Raw genomic sequence first — 14,982 nt, 5'->3', positions numbered from 1 at the left:
TACGCATTGATTGTATGCGGATCCAGATCCTCAAATTTTGGTCAGTGCGGATCCGGATCCGGATCCTTGACAATAAAAATAAAATCACCAAATTTTTCAAAAAATATTTATTCCTTAATCTCGAAGTCAAAAATACTTTTAATTTTTAAGTCTGAACCTAAACCTTAAAGATTGGCTCTCATCACGAGAATGTCTTTGTAAGTTACTATTTTATCGGATCCGGATCCTTGGACTCAAAAAAATGCGGATTCTTGCGGATCCGGATCCACAACTCTGATGAAAACTTTATACTTTTTATGTATTTTCATATTACTAATTTGCCTGCATACATATTTGACAGGAAAATGAAAGGGGGGGGGGGCGGATGTGCCACTTTTTGAAACCAAAAGTAAAACACGCATGATCTCAGCCCATAAAAGAGTTACAGCTCTAAAGTTTGGCACATCAATTGCTTTTGTGGAGAACAATATGGAACTGTGAAGAAACGGCGGCGGAACCGCCGCTCCCGCCGAAAACCGCCGTTTTCCTGTCGATTTTTTTTTGCCTTTTCTCGCCATAATAGACAATTATTATTTTGAATCATCTGAGATAAACTTTTTTTTTCATAAAAAAAATCCCTTATATTTTCACGTGACACTTGTAATATTTCAAACATGTCAATATTTTAAAATATTTAAAAGTGTAAAATCTTTTAAGTGTCAAGTGAAAATATAAGGAAAATTTTTATGAAAAAAAAGTTTATCTCAGATGATTGAAAATTGTCTATTATGGCGAGAAAAGGAAAAAAAAATTTCGGCGGGAAATCGGCGGTTTTCGGCGGGAGCGGCAGTTCCGCCGCCGTTTCTTCACAGTTCCATATTGTTCTCCACAAAAGCAACTGCTGTGCCAAATTTTAGAGCTGTAACTCTTTTATGGGCTGAGATCATGCGCGTTTTACTTTTGGTTTCAAAAAGTGGCACATCCGCCCCCCCCCCCCCCCCCTTTAAAAGAACGAAAAATCATCTTTTATGTATTTCTTGGAAGTTTTAAGAGCTAAAAATTATTAATAATGACCCTTTTTTGTTTTCTTTTGTTGTTTTTATTTTTAAATTTACTTTATTTCAATGTATTAAAAGTTGCTTAAAACCTCCAAAAATGAGATTATCAACAAATTCTTAAAATGTTTTTATTCTTATATTCAACAAGTTTGCTCTTTTCCTAATCACTTCAAATTTTGTTGTTCTAAAATTATTTAGTTTGTTTCAAATGCTGTGCTAAATTTAAACCTATATTAATTTAACAGTAATATCCACACAGGAAATTGACAGTCATATTTTAGGTATTAAAAGTTTATTTTTTTAATCACGAAAATTCTAGTATTATTATCAATGTTGAAGCTTTTATTTATCATCAGGGAAAGGGGGATATCCATTTTCCACGGGCGAACACAGTAAGGTTTTCAGTGGGATATTTTTTTTTGGGGGGGGGGGGGGTGTTGTCATATGTTACAAATTTTAATGAATTTCTATAACAACTGGTTTTAAAATGGGATCTAAGTTAAAAAAGAAATAATATTAGAATTTTGTATTTAAATTACAAACATTGAAACTAAATACTGTGCACGCCACCGGATGTGTAAACTGAAGAAAAATCATTTGCCATAACAATTTATCAAGATTTCTACCAGCTAAAATATTTTGAAATTTTGAGACAATTATAAAATTGCAGTTAAACCGTATGGCAAAATATATTTTTTTATCATGTGCCTTATCCCTTCCCTGAAAGTTATTCGAGTACCTTAAAGTATAATACACTTACATTGTGATATAATTTTTACTTTCAGATTGTAGAAATGAAAATTTTAGGGTTGATTAGATAGCCGTGTGTCTGCATATTATATTCAGGAATTTGTTAGAATTTATTCATTGTGCATGTTCGTCTGTCTGTCCTATTGTAAATAGGAAGGTATTGACTTTAAATTATACTGGTACCTAATATACCTCATTAGCAGGCTCAAAAGTTTGGGTACTTTTATTTAAGCTTAATTGGTTGTTTAAAAATTCAACCAAGGGGGGGGGGGAAGTTCTGACACTTTCGCGTAAACGGTGAGTATAGGCTTTATCTTTGGACTGAGAGGATAGGTTATTAGGGATAAAATCATTCTTATATGATGAATTTCCCCCAGATTTAAGATTTTTTGGATAGGCCTCCAGGTTCCGGAGCTCCAGGCCTCCAGGTGGTCTCTGGACAGGTAAAAAAATAAAAAAATTCTTATTTGAACAGTTAGAGGTAAGTTTATAAAACAACATAAGCTTCTTTATATATATTATTCATATATTTGAAGAAAAAATTACAATCGGCCTCCAGGTTCAGGTGCTGCAGGCCTCCAGGTGGCCTCTGGACAGGTAAAAAATCAAAATTTCTTATTTGAACAGTTAGAGGTAAGTTTATAAAACAACATAAGCTTCTTTATATATATTATTCATATATTTGAAGAAAAAATTACAATCGGCCTCCAGGTTCAGGTGCTGCAGGCCTCCAGGTGGCCTCTGGACAGGTAAAAAATCTAAATTTCTTATTTGAACAGTTAGAGGTAAGTTTATAAAACAACATAAGCTTCTTTTTATATATTATTCATATATTTGAAGAAAAAATTACAATCGGCCTCCAGGTTCAGGTGCTGCAGGCCTCCAGGTGGCCTCTGGACAGGTAAAAAATCTAAATTTCTTATTTGAACAGTTAGAGGTAAGTTTATAAAACAACATAAGCTTCTTTTTATATGTATATTATTCATATATTTGAAGAAAAAATTACAATCGGCCTCCAGGTTCAGGTGCTGCGACCTCCAGGTGGCCTCTGGACAGGTAAAAAATCTAAATTTCTTATTTGAACAGTTAGAGGTCAAGTTTACTTAAAAAACAAAATGAGCTTATTTTTAGATGCTTTAAAGATATTTGAAGAATAATTTACAATTAGCCTCCAGGTTTAGGTGATGCAGGCCTCCAGGTGTACTCTGGACAGGTAAAATATCAATATTTCTTATTTCAACAGATGGCGGTAAACTTATAAAAAAATTAGCTTTTATGTTATTTATATATTTGAAGACAATATTACAAATAGCCTTTAAAATAATATTATAATAAGTACAATTTTAAATTACAATCGGCCTCCAGGCTCAGGAGCTTCGGGCTTTGAACAGGTAAAAATAAAAAAAAGAGAATATCATTAACTCCTACAATTTAAACCTTTGAAGTCTCAATGTGTAGGACCTAATAATATTATATGTTGGCGTTATCCTCTTAAATTTTTTTTTCAATTTTGAAAATTTTGCTATCCCCCAACTAAACTATAAAACCTGGCAGCGGCACTTTTTTACAATTAGGTTTGGTTAGATTATAGGCCGATTGTAATTTTTTCTTCAAATATATGAATAATATATAAAAAGAAGCTTATGTTGTTTTATAAACTTACCTCTAACTGTTCAAATAAGAAATTTTGATTTTTTACCTGTCCAGAGGCCACCTGGAGGCCTGCAGCACCTGAACCTGGAGGCCGATTGTAATTTTTTCTTCAAATATATGAATAATATATAAAAAGAAGCTTATGTTGTTTTATAAACTTACCTCTAACTGTTCAAATAAGAAATTTAGATTTTTTACCTGTCCAGAGGCCACCTGGAGGTCGCAGCACCTGAACCTGGAGGCCGATTGTAATTTTTTCTTCAAATATATGAATAATATATATAAAGAAGCTTATGTTGTTTTCTAAACTTACCTCTAACTGTTCAAATAAGAAATTTAGATTTTTTACCTGTCCAGAGGCCACCTGGAGGCCTGCAGCACCTGAACCTGGAGGCCGATTGTAATTTTTTCTTTAAATATATGAATAATATATATAAAGAAGCTTATGTTGTTTTATAAACTTACCTCTAACTGTTCAAATAAGAAATTTTGATTTTTACCTGTCCAGAGGCCACCTGGAGGCCTGCAGCACCTGAACCTGGAGGCCGATTGAAATTTTTTCTTCAAATATATGAATAATATATAAAAAGAAGCTTATGTTGTTTTATAAACTTACCTCTAACTGTTCAAATAAGAAATTTAGATTTTTTACCTGTTCAGAGGCCACCTGGAGGCCTGCAGCACCTGAACCTGGAGGCCGATTGTAATTTTTTTTTCCAATATATGAAAAATATATAAAAAGAAGCTTATGTTGTTTTATAAACTTACCTCTAACTGTTCAAATAAGAAATTTAGATTTTTTACCTGTTCAGAGGCCACCTGGAGGCCTGCAGCACCTGAACCTGGAGGCCGATTGTAATTTTTTTTTCAAATATATGAAAAATATATAAAAAGAAGCTTATGTTGTTTTATAAACTTACCTCTAACTGTTCAAATAAGAAATTTAGATTTTTACCTGTTCAGAGGCCACCTGGAGGCCTGCAGCACCTGAACCTGGAGGCCGATTGTAATTTTTTCTTCAAATATATGAATAATATATAAAAAGAAGCTTATGTTGTTTAATAAACTTACCTCTAACTGTTCAAATAAGAAATTTTTTATTTTTTTACCTGTCCAGAGACCACCTGGAGGCCTGGAGCTCCGGAACCTGGAGGCCTATCCAAAAAATCTTAAATCTGGGGGAAATTCATCATATAAGAATGATTTTATCCCTAATAACCTATCCTCTCAGTCCAAAGATAAAGCCTATACTCACCGTTTACGCGAAAGTGTCAGAACTTCCCCCCCCCCCTTATTATAATCTATAGAAGAGGTTCTTTTGTTCATTATCATTAGGAGTGTAAATCAATTTATCGTCTATTGTCTTATCCCTGAAGATTCCTGATAATCCCACCCCTTTAAGAAAAACTGTAACAATTCTAACTTATCCAAATTGTAGTTAATTTTGATTCAAGACAATCCATTTTATTTAAAGACAATCTTTAGGAATGATACAATTTAATATATTTTGCTTATTTTTCACTGTTGAATTATGAAGCAAGTCCAAGCTTAATTTGGTGGGGGGGGGGTGGGGGGGAGTTTAATGGCGCTGCAAATTATTTTAATTACCCTCTCCCCCCCTTTAAATGTTTGGGAACGGTGGAGTAAAAACCCACACTTTTGGTTTAAAATATTTGTAAAGTCACTTAATTTGTATAAGCTTGAGGTATTTTGTGGGGGGGATGGAGGAGGATGAAAAAACCTAATATATTTTTAATACATTACTCCTTGAATTTTTATTAGCATAAAGAAGTGGCTCACCTTTGCGGTATAACAGGCTTGATCACTCTGAAACAATCATCCAATTAGATCCAGTCATGCATCATCAATAAACATAAATCTGACAACATTGCATTAACGACATATTAATCTTGGCAGCTGCTGATTCTTCTTATATTGGCAGCTGGCTATAGTCTTGATAAATCTAAGCTCTTGCAGCTTATTGTCTTCATTAGATACATTATAAGGGTCATCATCTTGTCCATTAAGATCTTCTTCTTCTTAGTCTAAAAGTAGGAAGAATATAGATCTGCGTAGTACCTACCTGATAATTGTATGATATGAGTATAGGAGCAAGAACAAGGCCGACAAGATGTCAGAGGTCGACGTAGAGAAACAACCCCTCCTTGCCCCTGAACAGCGGGGAGATCAGGCACATATCCTATAAGAAACAATAATTCCAAAAATTAGCTACATTGAATATTAATAATTCTAGGGGTTTTGTTCCCAGAGGCCTCTGGAGAATAATCACCATAATTTTAATTTTTACTGGGCTAAATGAATGTCATTTTGAGTTTTAATAATGTTTCTTTGTTTGTAAGCTTGACACCTTTGGGGATTTTATTGGTTTTTTTTATTATGTTGAGTTTCCAAACGTTTCAACCTTAATAGTATTATACAGATGGGGTAATTTTTGTGTATCATAATTGTGGTTGTACATCAATTTATCAGTCATTGTCTTATCCCTTTAGATCCCTAAAATGGAAATATTTTTTTAATGATGTGCCTTGTAATTCAGAGAAACGGAAGTGTAAGCAGCGCAGGTCAACCTGTGACCGCCGGTCCACATGAACTTCCGCCGCCCTACCCGTCCATCAATGGCGGGGTGCCTATGGTTGCATGCAAGGTGATTTTACTCATAAGAATGTATGTCTGTTGCTAAGGATCTCGCTAACCTCTGAACCAATATGGTTCTTCTTTGCAGTGGAGCTTCTCATAGATCAAGGGAAGGTTTTTAACTAGGGGTCCGATACCTACACTTTTTCAAAAGAATAGGTAATATCCTTCTGGATTTAAAAAAAGATTTCTACGAATAACAAGGACCCGGCCTACATTTATCTTTTATAATTAAGATATTCAATTGGCTGCTATGTGAAATAGGTTTATGAAAATTCTCAAATATTTTAGGTGTGCCAGAATATGATCGACATATCTGGTAAGAAGGACCAGCACGTGGTTAAGTGCACCCAATGCAACGAGGCCACCCCAATCCGTAACGCGCCGCCCGGCCGCAAATACGTCCGCTGTCCCTGCAATTGTCTGCTCATCTGCAAGGGAACATCCCAGCGGATCGCGTGTCCGCGGCCCAACTGCAAGCGCATCATCAACCTGGCGCCAAGCCCGAGCACGCCAGCCGGCGGCGGCGGCCCTGTGGCGCCAAATAATGTGCCGGGAATGTGTCGGGTGACATGCGCACATTGCCACGATACTTTTCTGTTTAATACGTTGAACAACGCGCTCGCCAGGTGTCCTCATTGTCGCAAGGTAATTTTATAATTCAGGGATAGGACAAAACAAGATTACTGAATCTTAGCACATTCAAGTTTTATAAAGAATATGATACAAAAAAAATCACGGTCAACTTCAAGAATGTGCAGAGATCTTGAGGGATAAGACAATGGGCAAAAAACTGATTATACATTCCCTATGTGTATAATGATAAACAAAATTACCCTCACTGTAGGATAAAATATTGGTTGAAAAGTTTGGTCACAATTATTAAGGAATGAAGCAATTAAAATCCAATAAAAGTTTTTGAGCTATGGAATAAGATAATGTGGTCATATAATTTTGAGTACCAGTGTAATTTACAGTCCATTGTCCCCTCCCTCTCCCTAAGGCTTAAGTAAAAATAAAATCTATTTAGGTTACAAGTGTTGGACCAGAATTTGCCAGGACTCGAGCCATCATCTTCTTAATACTTGGCCTTATCGTTCTGGGAGTAGCCATTGGTATGACCTGCGGCACCTACACAATAGCCCAGGAGAAAGCGGGCATGTATGTGGTGTACGTGGCTGCCTTCATTGTCGCTGTGGCGTTCTTGTTGAGAAGTATTTATTACTGCTTTATGAAGATTAGCTTTATTGAGGGTCCTATCTGATAACTACGTGGTATAAAATGATACTTTTTATACAATTTGACTTGATTACATTTTGTGATTATATTTGTTTATTCGTTTGAGGAGGAGGTGGGAGTTTTGACACATTTGCGTAAACAATGAATTAAGAGGCTTTATATTATTATTTAAGAGTGGCTTCTGTGTCGTATGACCTTAGCCCTTCTTAATAGTTGTATGATTCTAAATTATAATACTCACTGTTTTCGCAAATGTGTAACCACCCCCCTCACCCCTTTATTTTTTCATGATTCATTAATTGATTTATACCTAATTGTGTAAGTAATACCAAAACAAATTTGCAATAAAAAGTAACAAAGTTATCTATTAAGAATGTTATTTAAATCAACACTAATCGTCAGATTTACATGTGATTTTTCTACTAAATTGTCATTAAATTGTTTTTTGAGCTTAAAGAGAGAAATTTTATTAATTATAAAGTATTGTGTTTAAAAAAGATTAAGAAAAAATATGACAATTGAAATAATTGACTGGTTGTTAAAACTGATTTACAGTATTTTTATCTAAAAAATTATTAAGTAACTCATTTGACACATTTATGATCAATTTAAATCTTATTTAAAATGATTTTTTACAAACATATATAACTATTTTACGGGCTTAATAATGCATGACTATATTTTATTTACAGATTTATTTTTGTATAATGTTTTATAGTTTGAAATGGCAAGATTAGGTAAGTAAAGGGGTAGTTTCACGAAATGCATTTGAACTTAATTTAGTGAACTGCATATTTTTTCCTAGTTATTGGGTTAAACTACATTTCTATAGCATATATTTGAAATAAATTCAATTTTCTACCACGTAGTTTTTAAAATATCAAGACTTGAAAATTGTCTTTTTTTTGTGATATATGCAATTTAAAAAGACGATTTTCAAGTCATGATATTTTAAAAACTACCTACGTGGTAGAAAATGGAAATTCTTTCAAATATATGCCATATAAAAATAACCAGGATAAAATATGCGGTTTACTAAATTAATTAAGTTCAAATGCATTTCGTGCAATAACCCCTTTGGTGCTTTACCTCTTAAGTGCATATTGAGCACAGAACGCCCGCCCCCTTTATTTTGAAATAAATTGAAAATAAGGATTCCTGTCGGGCTTTTAAAATTAAGTGCTCTAAATCTGTTGAACTACCCCTCTATTTGTATTCTAGATTTCTTTCCAAATATGGAGAAGAGTGTTTTGTGCTCAACTTGACACTTTGAGGGAAACCGCCGTAAAATGAAATGTTTTATGAAATCCAATAGATATTAAAAGTCTGTATTAATCAGAGGAAGATGGATAAATCTTTTCTGTGTCATAAATAATATTCATCACTTTCTTTATAAAACGCAAAAATTGATTCACCTCTCTCAAATAAACTATGACTGCAAGATCCTGCATTTTCTTTGCAACCATCATTTTCTCCGTACAAAATAGTTAACAGACCAAATAAATTCTAGAAATCGCCTCTTCTGGGCTAAAAGAAAACACCTTATATAACAATATGCGACCAACTGTCTATAATACAAGACATTAAGTAACTACTATTTTTTTGCAGGACCAACTTTGACTCTAGGCCAGTTTATGCTTAGAAACCAAGTTATTAAGCAATACAGGTAAAGATTTAGAGAGATATACAACGTTTTTCTAAAACAGTTAATCTATGAATAAAGTACCTAGGTATGTCTTTTATAAAGTAACTACATGTGGCAACAAATGCTTTAAAGTTAGTTATTTAAACTAATTAAAATGTTTACCAGGACATCCAAAGGTGTACAAAATCTTAATTGGTGTTATAATTCAGTTTTTGGTAGGGATGGTGGGAGAGAATAGCTCGTTAAAAAAATTACCCCCCACCCCCCCCCCCTTCCCTAACCCAAAAAATACCCATTTTTTGTGAAGTGTAAAAAAGTTGCATGACTCTTAAAGACTAAGGGCTTTAAACAAAGGCGCGCCATACAATAAACCTAATTTTATTTTTACCAGAGAATTTCTACGTACAGCTAAACGTTTACCCGACAAGAAACAATCTCAAGAAATCATCGAGTGGGCAAGTCTCAATTTCAATTAATTCAAAAGGAAATATTTAAGACTTTAATATTATTGGTGTTAAACATTTATTGAATATTATTTTATTTTGAATCGGATCAAAAACGAACTATACCTTTAGGCACAGAACCATATCTTTTATTTACATGAGCATATTTTAAAATTAAGATCAGTTGTTTTTAAATAACAGCGGATAACAGGACTTAGAATGCATACTAAAAATCCCTCTTGACTCTGAACTAGTGGATAGTGGTGTGCCTCAAGGTAGCATTATAGGACCAATCTTTTTAGAGTGAGAACACAATAGTGAACACAACAACAACAACAAAAGTAATGTGAAAACTAAGGATGGATAGTGTTGGTATTATATTTATTGCTACAGCCGCAATTCTTTGGGGTGCCACGGACGCGCTCATCAAACTCTGCACCCCGCCAAAGTTTAACAAGGAAGATCGGATTCCCAAGGTTAAAGCTAATTCTCGTTTGGTAGCAAGAATAAAGTTGATTATTGTCAAACTGTTTGCGGATTTTCTGGTGCTGATTAAGTCTCCTGGATATATTATTTGTCAGGTATTGTTTCTTATTTTTCAAATCTAATAGAAAAGCTCCTCTATAGGTAAGTGAACGGTAGCTATTTGTAAGAATGAATGGATAGAGAATATCACTTATTACTGAAGTATTTGTTATTTATATTTATTTAGAATTTTGTAATATTTTACTTGTGTTATTTTGTTTTGCTAATAGAATGTATGTGTGTTTCTGTCAATATGAAACCTATCTTGATCATTTTCATTGGAGTTTAATTGGTCTAACCATATTTTCATTTCAAAAAGGCTTAAGTTTTTATGAAAACTGTCCTTGTTTTAGATATTGAATCAGTGTGGTAGTTTGTTGTACTACTATTGTCTGTCATTTGCTCCCCTCACTGTGGTTTCTCCCCTGGTTAATTCTTGTAAAATCATTACTCATATCATAGGTGAGATTTTTAACTTTATCTCGTTTTTAGAAGCGAAGATACTCTACAATTCTTTGGTCCGGCTTTTGGGACAAAGATTTTCTATTGATTTCTCCAAAAGTCCCCTGAAACACCTCCCTCTCTCCTTTTTATAATTACTTGAAAATAAGGAGTAGTTTTGTTTTTCTATGCCTAACCCTTTCGGGGGACCTGACTAACCTAATACCCTATATAACCTCCTGACTTAACATGACCAAAAAAAACAAATAAACGAAAAAATACCTTTTCCCCTTATTTTCAGTTTATTTTAAAGATAAGGATTATGTTTCTGTGCTCAAAGAGACACTTTGAGAAAAAGCAGATTTTCTGGGCTGTTATTAAATATAGTCAGCAATTTTTTTTGTAAAGATTCCCCCTACTTAAGAGCATACAGTATGTGATTATTTTGTCGGTTGGTCTGTCGGTCCTGTTACAAAAGATGTTTTAATATATAAAAAGGTTTAGTGATTAAAATACTTTAATTTAGTTGGCTACTCATTCTGTGGAGAAAAGTTAAGCCAGAGAAGTCTTTTTGGCATCATACTTATGTCAACTGGTATAGTACTGCAGATTTATCCAAGAAAATAAACAGTTAACTTACAATAATCATTAACTCATATATTAATCAATCAATCAACAAATTATCCAGCAACGTTTTCAATCAATCAATCATTAAAATAATCAACTATCCTAGAAGTATTCAAGTATTTAAATTGATCATCAACCAATCAATTTAGTACTTTAATTGACAATCAATCAATCAAATCCAAGATGGCTGCCAGTGATGAATTAATCTGCTCGGAAGTGCACACATTTACTGAAAGTACAGAATCTGATTCTTCTGCGACAAGAGTGTCTCATTTCACATTTTCAAATCCGTTGAGAATAAGCAGTCATAATGATCAGGTAAGCTTAAGTTATTTTATTATTATTTTTTCAGTGAAGCAGTTACCTTTTAACTAAAAAATTTCAATGGTACCTAACCTTTGATAAACAAGCTATCTTTTCCGAAGGCCTAAAAAGATTTGGAATTTTTAACTTTTATAGAATTGTAAATAATTTAATCTACAAAAGGGGGTAATTTTGTTTATCATCATTGAGGATGTATAACAATTGTCTTATCCCTTAAGATCCCTGTGCTTTGTAGGAAATTAATTACGACAGTGACGGGGATGCTGTAGTTGTTAGAAAAGAAGATTACCCCGAGGATGCTCTTGTTATTCAACATGATCTGGCCACTAATTTAGCCAGTGTCGGCAGGTGCGTTTAGTTTTTTACCTTATTGAAAAAAATTAGACAGAGGGTGAGAAAATCCTTTTGGAAATATGCACTCTTATTAGAAGCACATGATTCATAAATTAAAATGCATCCAAACCTAAATTAGGGAACACAGTTTTTTTTTGCTTTTTATAATGCATAAAGATGAAAGTTTTTTACCATTTAGTTTTTAAAACAGATTTTAGGTTTATTTCTAAAATAAGATCGTAAAAGTTAAGTATTTATTAAATAATATATTCTACAAAAAAAATATTTTAAGGTTCAATACTCTAAATTCGTTAAATGTCCCCCCCCCCCCTCCATGTAACTATCTCTTTAAAAGAAAGTTTATAAATGCTTTTGTGCTTACGGTTTAAAATCTCAGGAACTTCTTGAAATAATATATATTTTTGCTTGCAGGCAAGTCTGGAGAGGCAGCCTTCTGCTGGCGGATTATATTCTACATAATCACAAACAGGTAGTCAAATTAATTTATCCCTGTGGGCGCAACTATCCTGTATGGCTTTATATTAGCAAGGTTTGTGTTTGTAGCTTAAGAATTCGATGACTGCTGAACAGATTGTGAGTTCTCCATTTTAGAGAAGCTTCAGTAAGGTTTTAGGCTATTTGACTTTTTAAAAAAAGATTTGATTATGGGCTCTTCCTTCCCCTAGTTGATTTAAAAGTTTCTAACTAAAAAGGCTAAAATTCCAAAAAATATCCTAACCATACAGTTGTACCTACTCATTATTGATATAGTTTTTCTTGTTTAGATGGTGGGTTTAAATATTCTGGAACTTGGATCTGGCACAGGATTAGCCTCCATTGTTGCTGCTTTATGTGGGTCCAGGTATGACATTATACTTTAGGGGGAAGATATAATTCTACATTACACTTTTTAAACTGTTAAGTAAGCATGGGATAAAGATGTGGCATTTAAAGATAAAAGAAATTCGGAATCAACACTCAAGAGGGGTTAAAAGATAAATTCTTCTTTGTGTGAATAAAACCTATAAATACAGTGATAGGACTATTGAAAACAAAGTAATCTTTGGTAGCTTTTAGATATAGGGGAAAAAATTAAGATTATTTAAGTGTCATAGTCTTTTCCCTACCTAGCATAATGTATATTATTTTGATTTTTTTAGTGTTGTAGCTACAGACATACCTGACCAAAACATCCTAGAAATCATCAAAGCTAACATAGAACTCAACAAAGACATACTCAACACCACAGAAAGTATAACTGTCAAAGCACTTGATTTAAAGACTGATGAATGCAATGATACCTTTGATTATATCCTTGCTGGTGATCTTGTATATGATGATTCTATCACTGATGCACTTGTTAGCTTTATAGAGAAAACTTTGGCAGAACATAAATCCACCAAATTTCTAGTCAGCCTAGAGAAAAGATATGTCTTTACAGTGAAGGATTTGGACACTGTGGCGCCTGCTTATCAATATTTTATTCAGAAATTAAGCAAAGCCTTTGTGAAATTTGTGTTATTAGACACAATGTTTAAACAATATTTTTGTTATGATAGATCAAAAGATATGGTTCTAATGCTTATTAGTAATTAAAGGTATTTTCGATGATTAAAGTGTCATAAAAAAAAATATTTTTATAGTTTTCTTTTAACTTTGAAGATTTAAAATAAGTCAAGTATTCTGTAAAATATATATCTAGTAGAACAGTAAAGACCAATATTCTAAAACTATTTATTATTTTTTATCTTAATCTATAACTATTAACCATTCCTTTTTTTAAAGTTAGGATAGCACCCACAAAGAAAACTATTTGCAAATTTTTTAAGGAATTTAAAAAAGCAGATGATAAGGAGAATAAACATATGACAAATAAGAGAAAAGTTATATATATAGAAACAAACAAGCAGAATCTGTTCTAGGGGTAGAAACGTGTTAGAATTTTAATTTTAACAGATTCTGATACTTTTATTGAAGTACTAAGGTTTTCTATTCAAGTTCTACTTATCTTTAACTTTATTTGTCTTAAAGAACATAATATTTAGTTACCTATTTTCTTTACTGTTCTACTATATGGTGCACTAGTATTTTCTAAGATCTTTAGCTTCAGACAAAACACCTTGTTATTTTATACAATAGGATTATTTGCCAAATGTACCACTTTTCTGCACTACCTCTCCGATTTTTTTAATACTTTATATTTTGGTCCGTTGGGTGATTCAAGGATGCTGGATGGCCAAAAAAAAGTTTCAGAGTCCCTGGATGTCTAGATATCTAGCTATCTATGAAGGTAGGTAACAAAAATTTAAAAAACACCCATTTTTTCACAATTTTAAAAATTAATTTTTTCATCAATCTTACATCCAACCTATACATTTTATACACCAAAATGATCGTTTATTCATGTAAAAAGCGCACATAATGCTATTTTGGCCAAAACTCTAATTTTACAGGGTGTCCAACAAAAAGTGTATTTTGGATATCTAGCGTAATACCCAAAATACCTATCCGAAAAAAATCTTTTTTTTGGCTTAAATCCTGTGTTTTATCTGTGGGCATATGTGGTATATAATGGTTCGGAGGACCCGGGACTATAAGGTTGTCAAATTTCATTTTGGAACACCCTGTAAATGTGATTTTTGTGTCTGTAGAGCTAAAACTTGGTCCAAATTGGCTATTTTTTTCAAATTACTCTAATATGTGTCTTAGTATGTTTGGCCATAGTGTTTTCTGACCAGATCAATATTTTCCTATTTTTTGGACACCCTGTATTTTCAAAAAAAGAGAAAATTTTTTTTTGTTTTTTTTAAATTTTTTTTTCTATTTTTAAGTTACTTAAAACTGTCATATAGATGCAGATTTTGATTAATAACAATAATATTTGCCTATTTTACAAATTTTTACACTTTTGGGACACCCTGTGCATGTTTTTGAAAAATGATGGTTTTTGCCCATTTTTGGGAGGAAGGAGTCGTTTTAAGGCCATAGACTATTTCTTCATTTTTGTAGAACTTTTCAAGATACATCATTTGTTATTTATGCAAAAAGCGCAAAAACCGAACCGTTTTGCCGTTATTCACTGCAAAAGGCGGAATTTTTTACGTTTTGTGCCGTTCCCGAGGATTTAATGCGCATTTTAGGTAGGAAGACGTTGATTTTTCAAGATTACTCTGAAATACTTTTATTTAGGAAATTTAATTTTCTAAAATTCATATAAAGTAAAATTTTTTGTGCAGCTAACCGTTTTTCGTCGAGATGGATTTCAATTGTTAAAACAAGAAAATTAAATGTATATAATATAAATAATTGC

At 32.9% G+C, this 14,982-nt stretch overlaps 3 protein-coding genes across 3 annotated transcripts; all 3 read left to right on the top strand.

Annotated features, from left to right (window-relative positions):
- The first annotated feature begins 1,810 nt into the window (after positions 1-1,810).
- LOC145321908 (type 1 phosphatidylinositol 4,5-bisphosphate 4-phosphatase-like) lies at positions 1,811-8,027 on the top strand. Its single transcript, XM_080163567.1, has 6 exons — positions 1,811-1,883; positions 4,879-4,927; positions 5,552-5,631; positions 5,998-6,105; positions 6,387-6,743; positions 7,126-8,027. Exons 3-6 carry the CDS (start codon positions 5,572-5,574, stop codon positions 7,357-7,359), a joined length of 759 nt encoding a protein of 252 aa, XP_080019693.1. The 5' UTR covers positions 1,811-1,883; positions 4,879-4,927; positions 5,552-5,571; the 3' UTR covers positions 7,360-8,027.
- LOC145321909 (uncharacterized) lies at positions 7,958-9,912 on the top strand. The gene is made up of 4 exons (XM_080163568.1): positions 7,958-8,071; positions 8,943-9,000; positions 9,371-9,434; positions 9,725-9,912. The coding sequence occupies exons 1-4, from the start codon at positions 8,059-8,061 to the stop codon at positions 9,770-9,772; spliced, it is 183 nt and encodes a 60-aa protein (XP_080019694.1). The 5' UTR covers positions 7,958-8,058; the 3' UTR covers positions 9,773-9,912.
- On the top strand, positions 9,864-13,513 carry LOC145321906 (methyltransferase-like protein 22). Its single transcript, XM_080163564.1, has 7 exons — positions 9,864-10,003; positions 10,301-10,409; positions 10,915-11,333; positions 11,575-11,687; positions 12,105-12,162; positions 12,458-12,534; positions 12,833-13,513. The coding sequence occupies exons 3-7, from the start codon at positions 11,199-11,201 to the stop codon at positions 13,266-13,268; spliced, it is 819 nt and encodes a 272-aa protein (XP_080019690.1). The 5' UTR covers positions 9,864-10,003; positions 10,301-10,409; positions 10,915-11,198; the 3' UTR covers positions 13,269-13,513.
- The last annotated feature ends 1,469 nt before the right edge of the window (positions 13,514-14,982 follow it).

The sequence above is a fragment of the Acartia tonsa genome, chromosome 6 (genome assembly GCF_053477335.1).
Source record: "Acartia tonsa isolate MP-2025a chromosome 6, ASM5347733v1, whole genome shotgun sequence".
Lineage (NCBI taxonomy): Eukaryota > Metazoa > Arthropoda > Copepoda > Calanoida > Acartiidae > Acartia > Acartia tonsa.
Note: the sequence above shows the minus strand (reverse complement) of the source record. Positions and strands in the feature narration are given on the sequence as shown.

Bases quoted from the DNA above. Each gene is read 5' to 3' on its own strand.
- LOC145321908 (XM_080163567.1), top strand. From the start codon at position 5,572: ATGTCAGAGGTCGACGTAGAGAAACAACCCCTCCTTGCCCCTGAACAG. The intron at 5,632-5,997 runs GCACATATCCTA...CTTGTAATTCAG, and splicing joins CTGAACAGCGGGGAGATCAG to AGAAACGGAAGTGTAAGCAG. The intron at 6,744-7,125 runs GTAATTTTATAA...AAATCTATTTAG, and splicing joins GGTGTCCTCATTGTCGCAAG to GTTACAAGTGTTGGACCAGA.
- LOC145321909 (XM_080163568.1), top strand. The intron at 9,001-9,370 runs GTAAAGATTTAG...TATTTTTACCAG, and splicing joins CAAGTTATTAAGCAATACAG to AGAATTTCTACGTACAGCTA. The intron at 9,435-9,724 runs GCAAGTCTCAAT...CAATCTTTTTAG, and splicing joins CTCAAGAAATCATCGAGTGG to AGTGAGAACACAATAGTGAA.
- LOC145321906 (XM_080163564.1), top strand. From the start codon at position 11,199: ATGGCTGCCAGTGATGAATTAATCTGCTCGGAAGTGCACACATTTACT. The intron at 11,334-11,574 runs GTAAGCTTAAGT...TGTGCTTTGTAG, and splicing joins TAAGCAGTCATAATGATCAG to GAAATTAATTACGACAGTGA. The intron at 11,688-12,104 runs GTGCGTTTAGTT...TTTTGCTTGCAG, and splicing joins AATTTAGCCAGTGTCGGCAG to GCAAGTCTGGAGAGGCAGCC.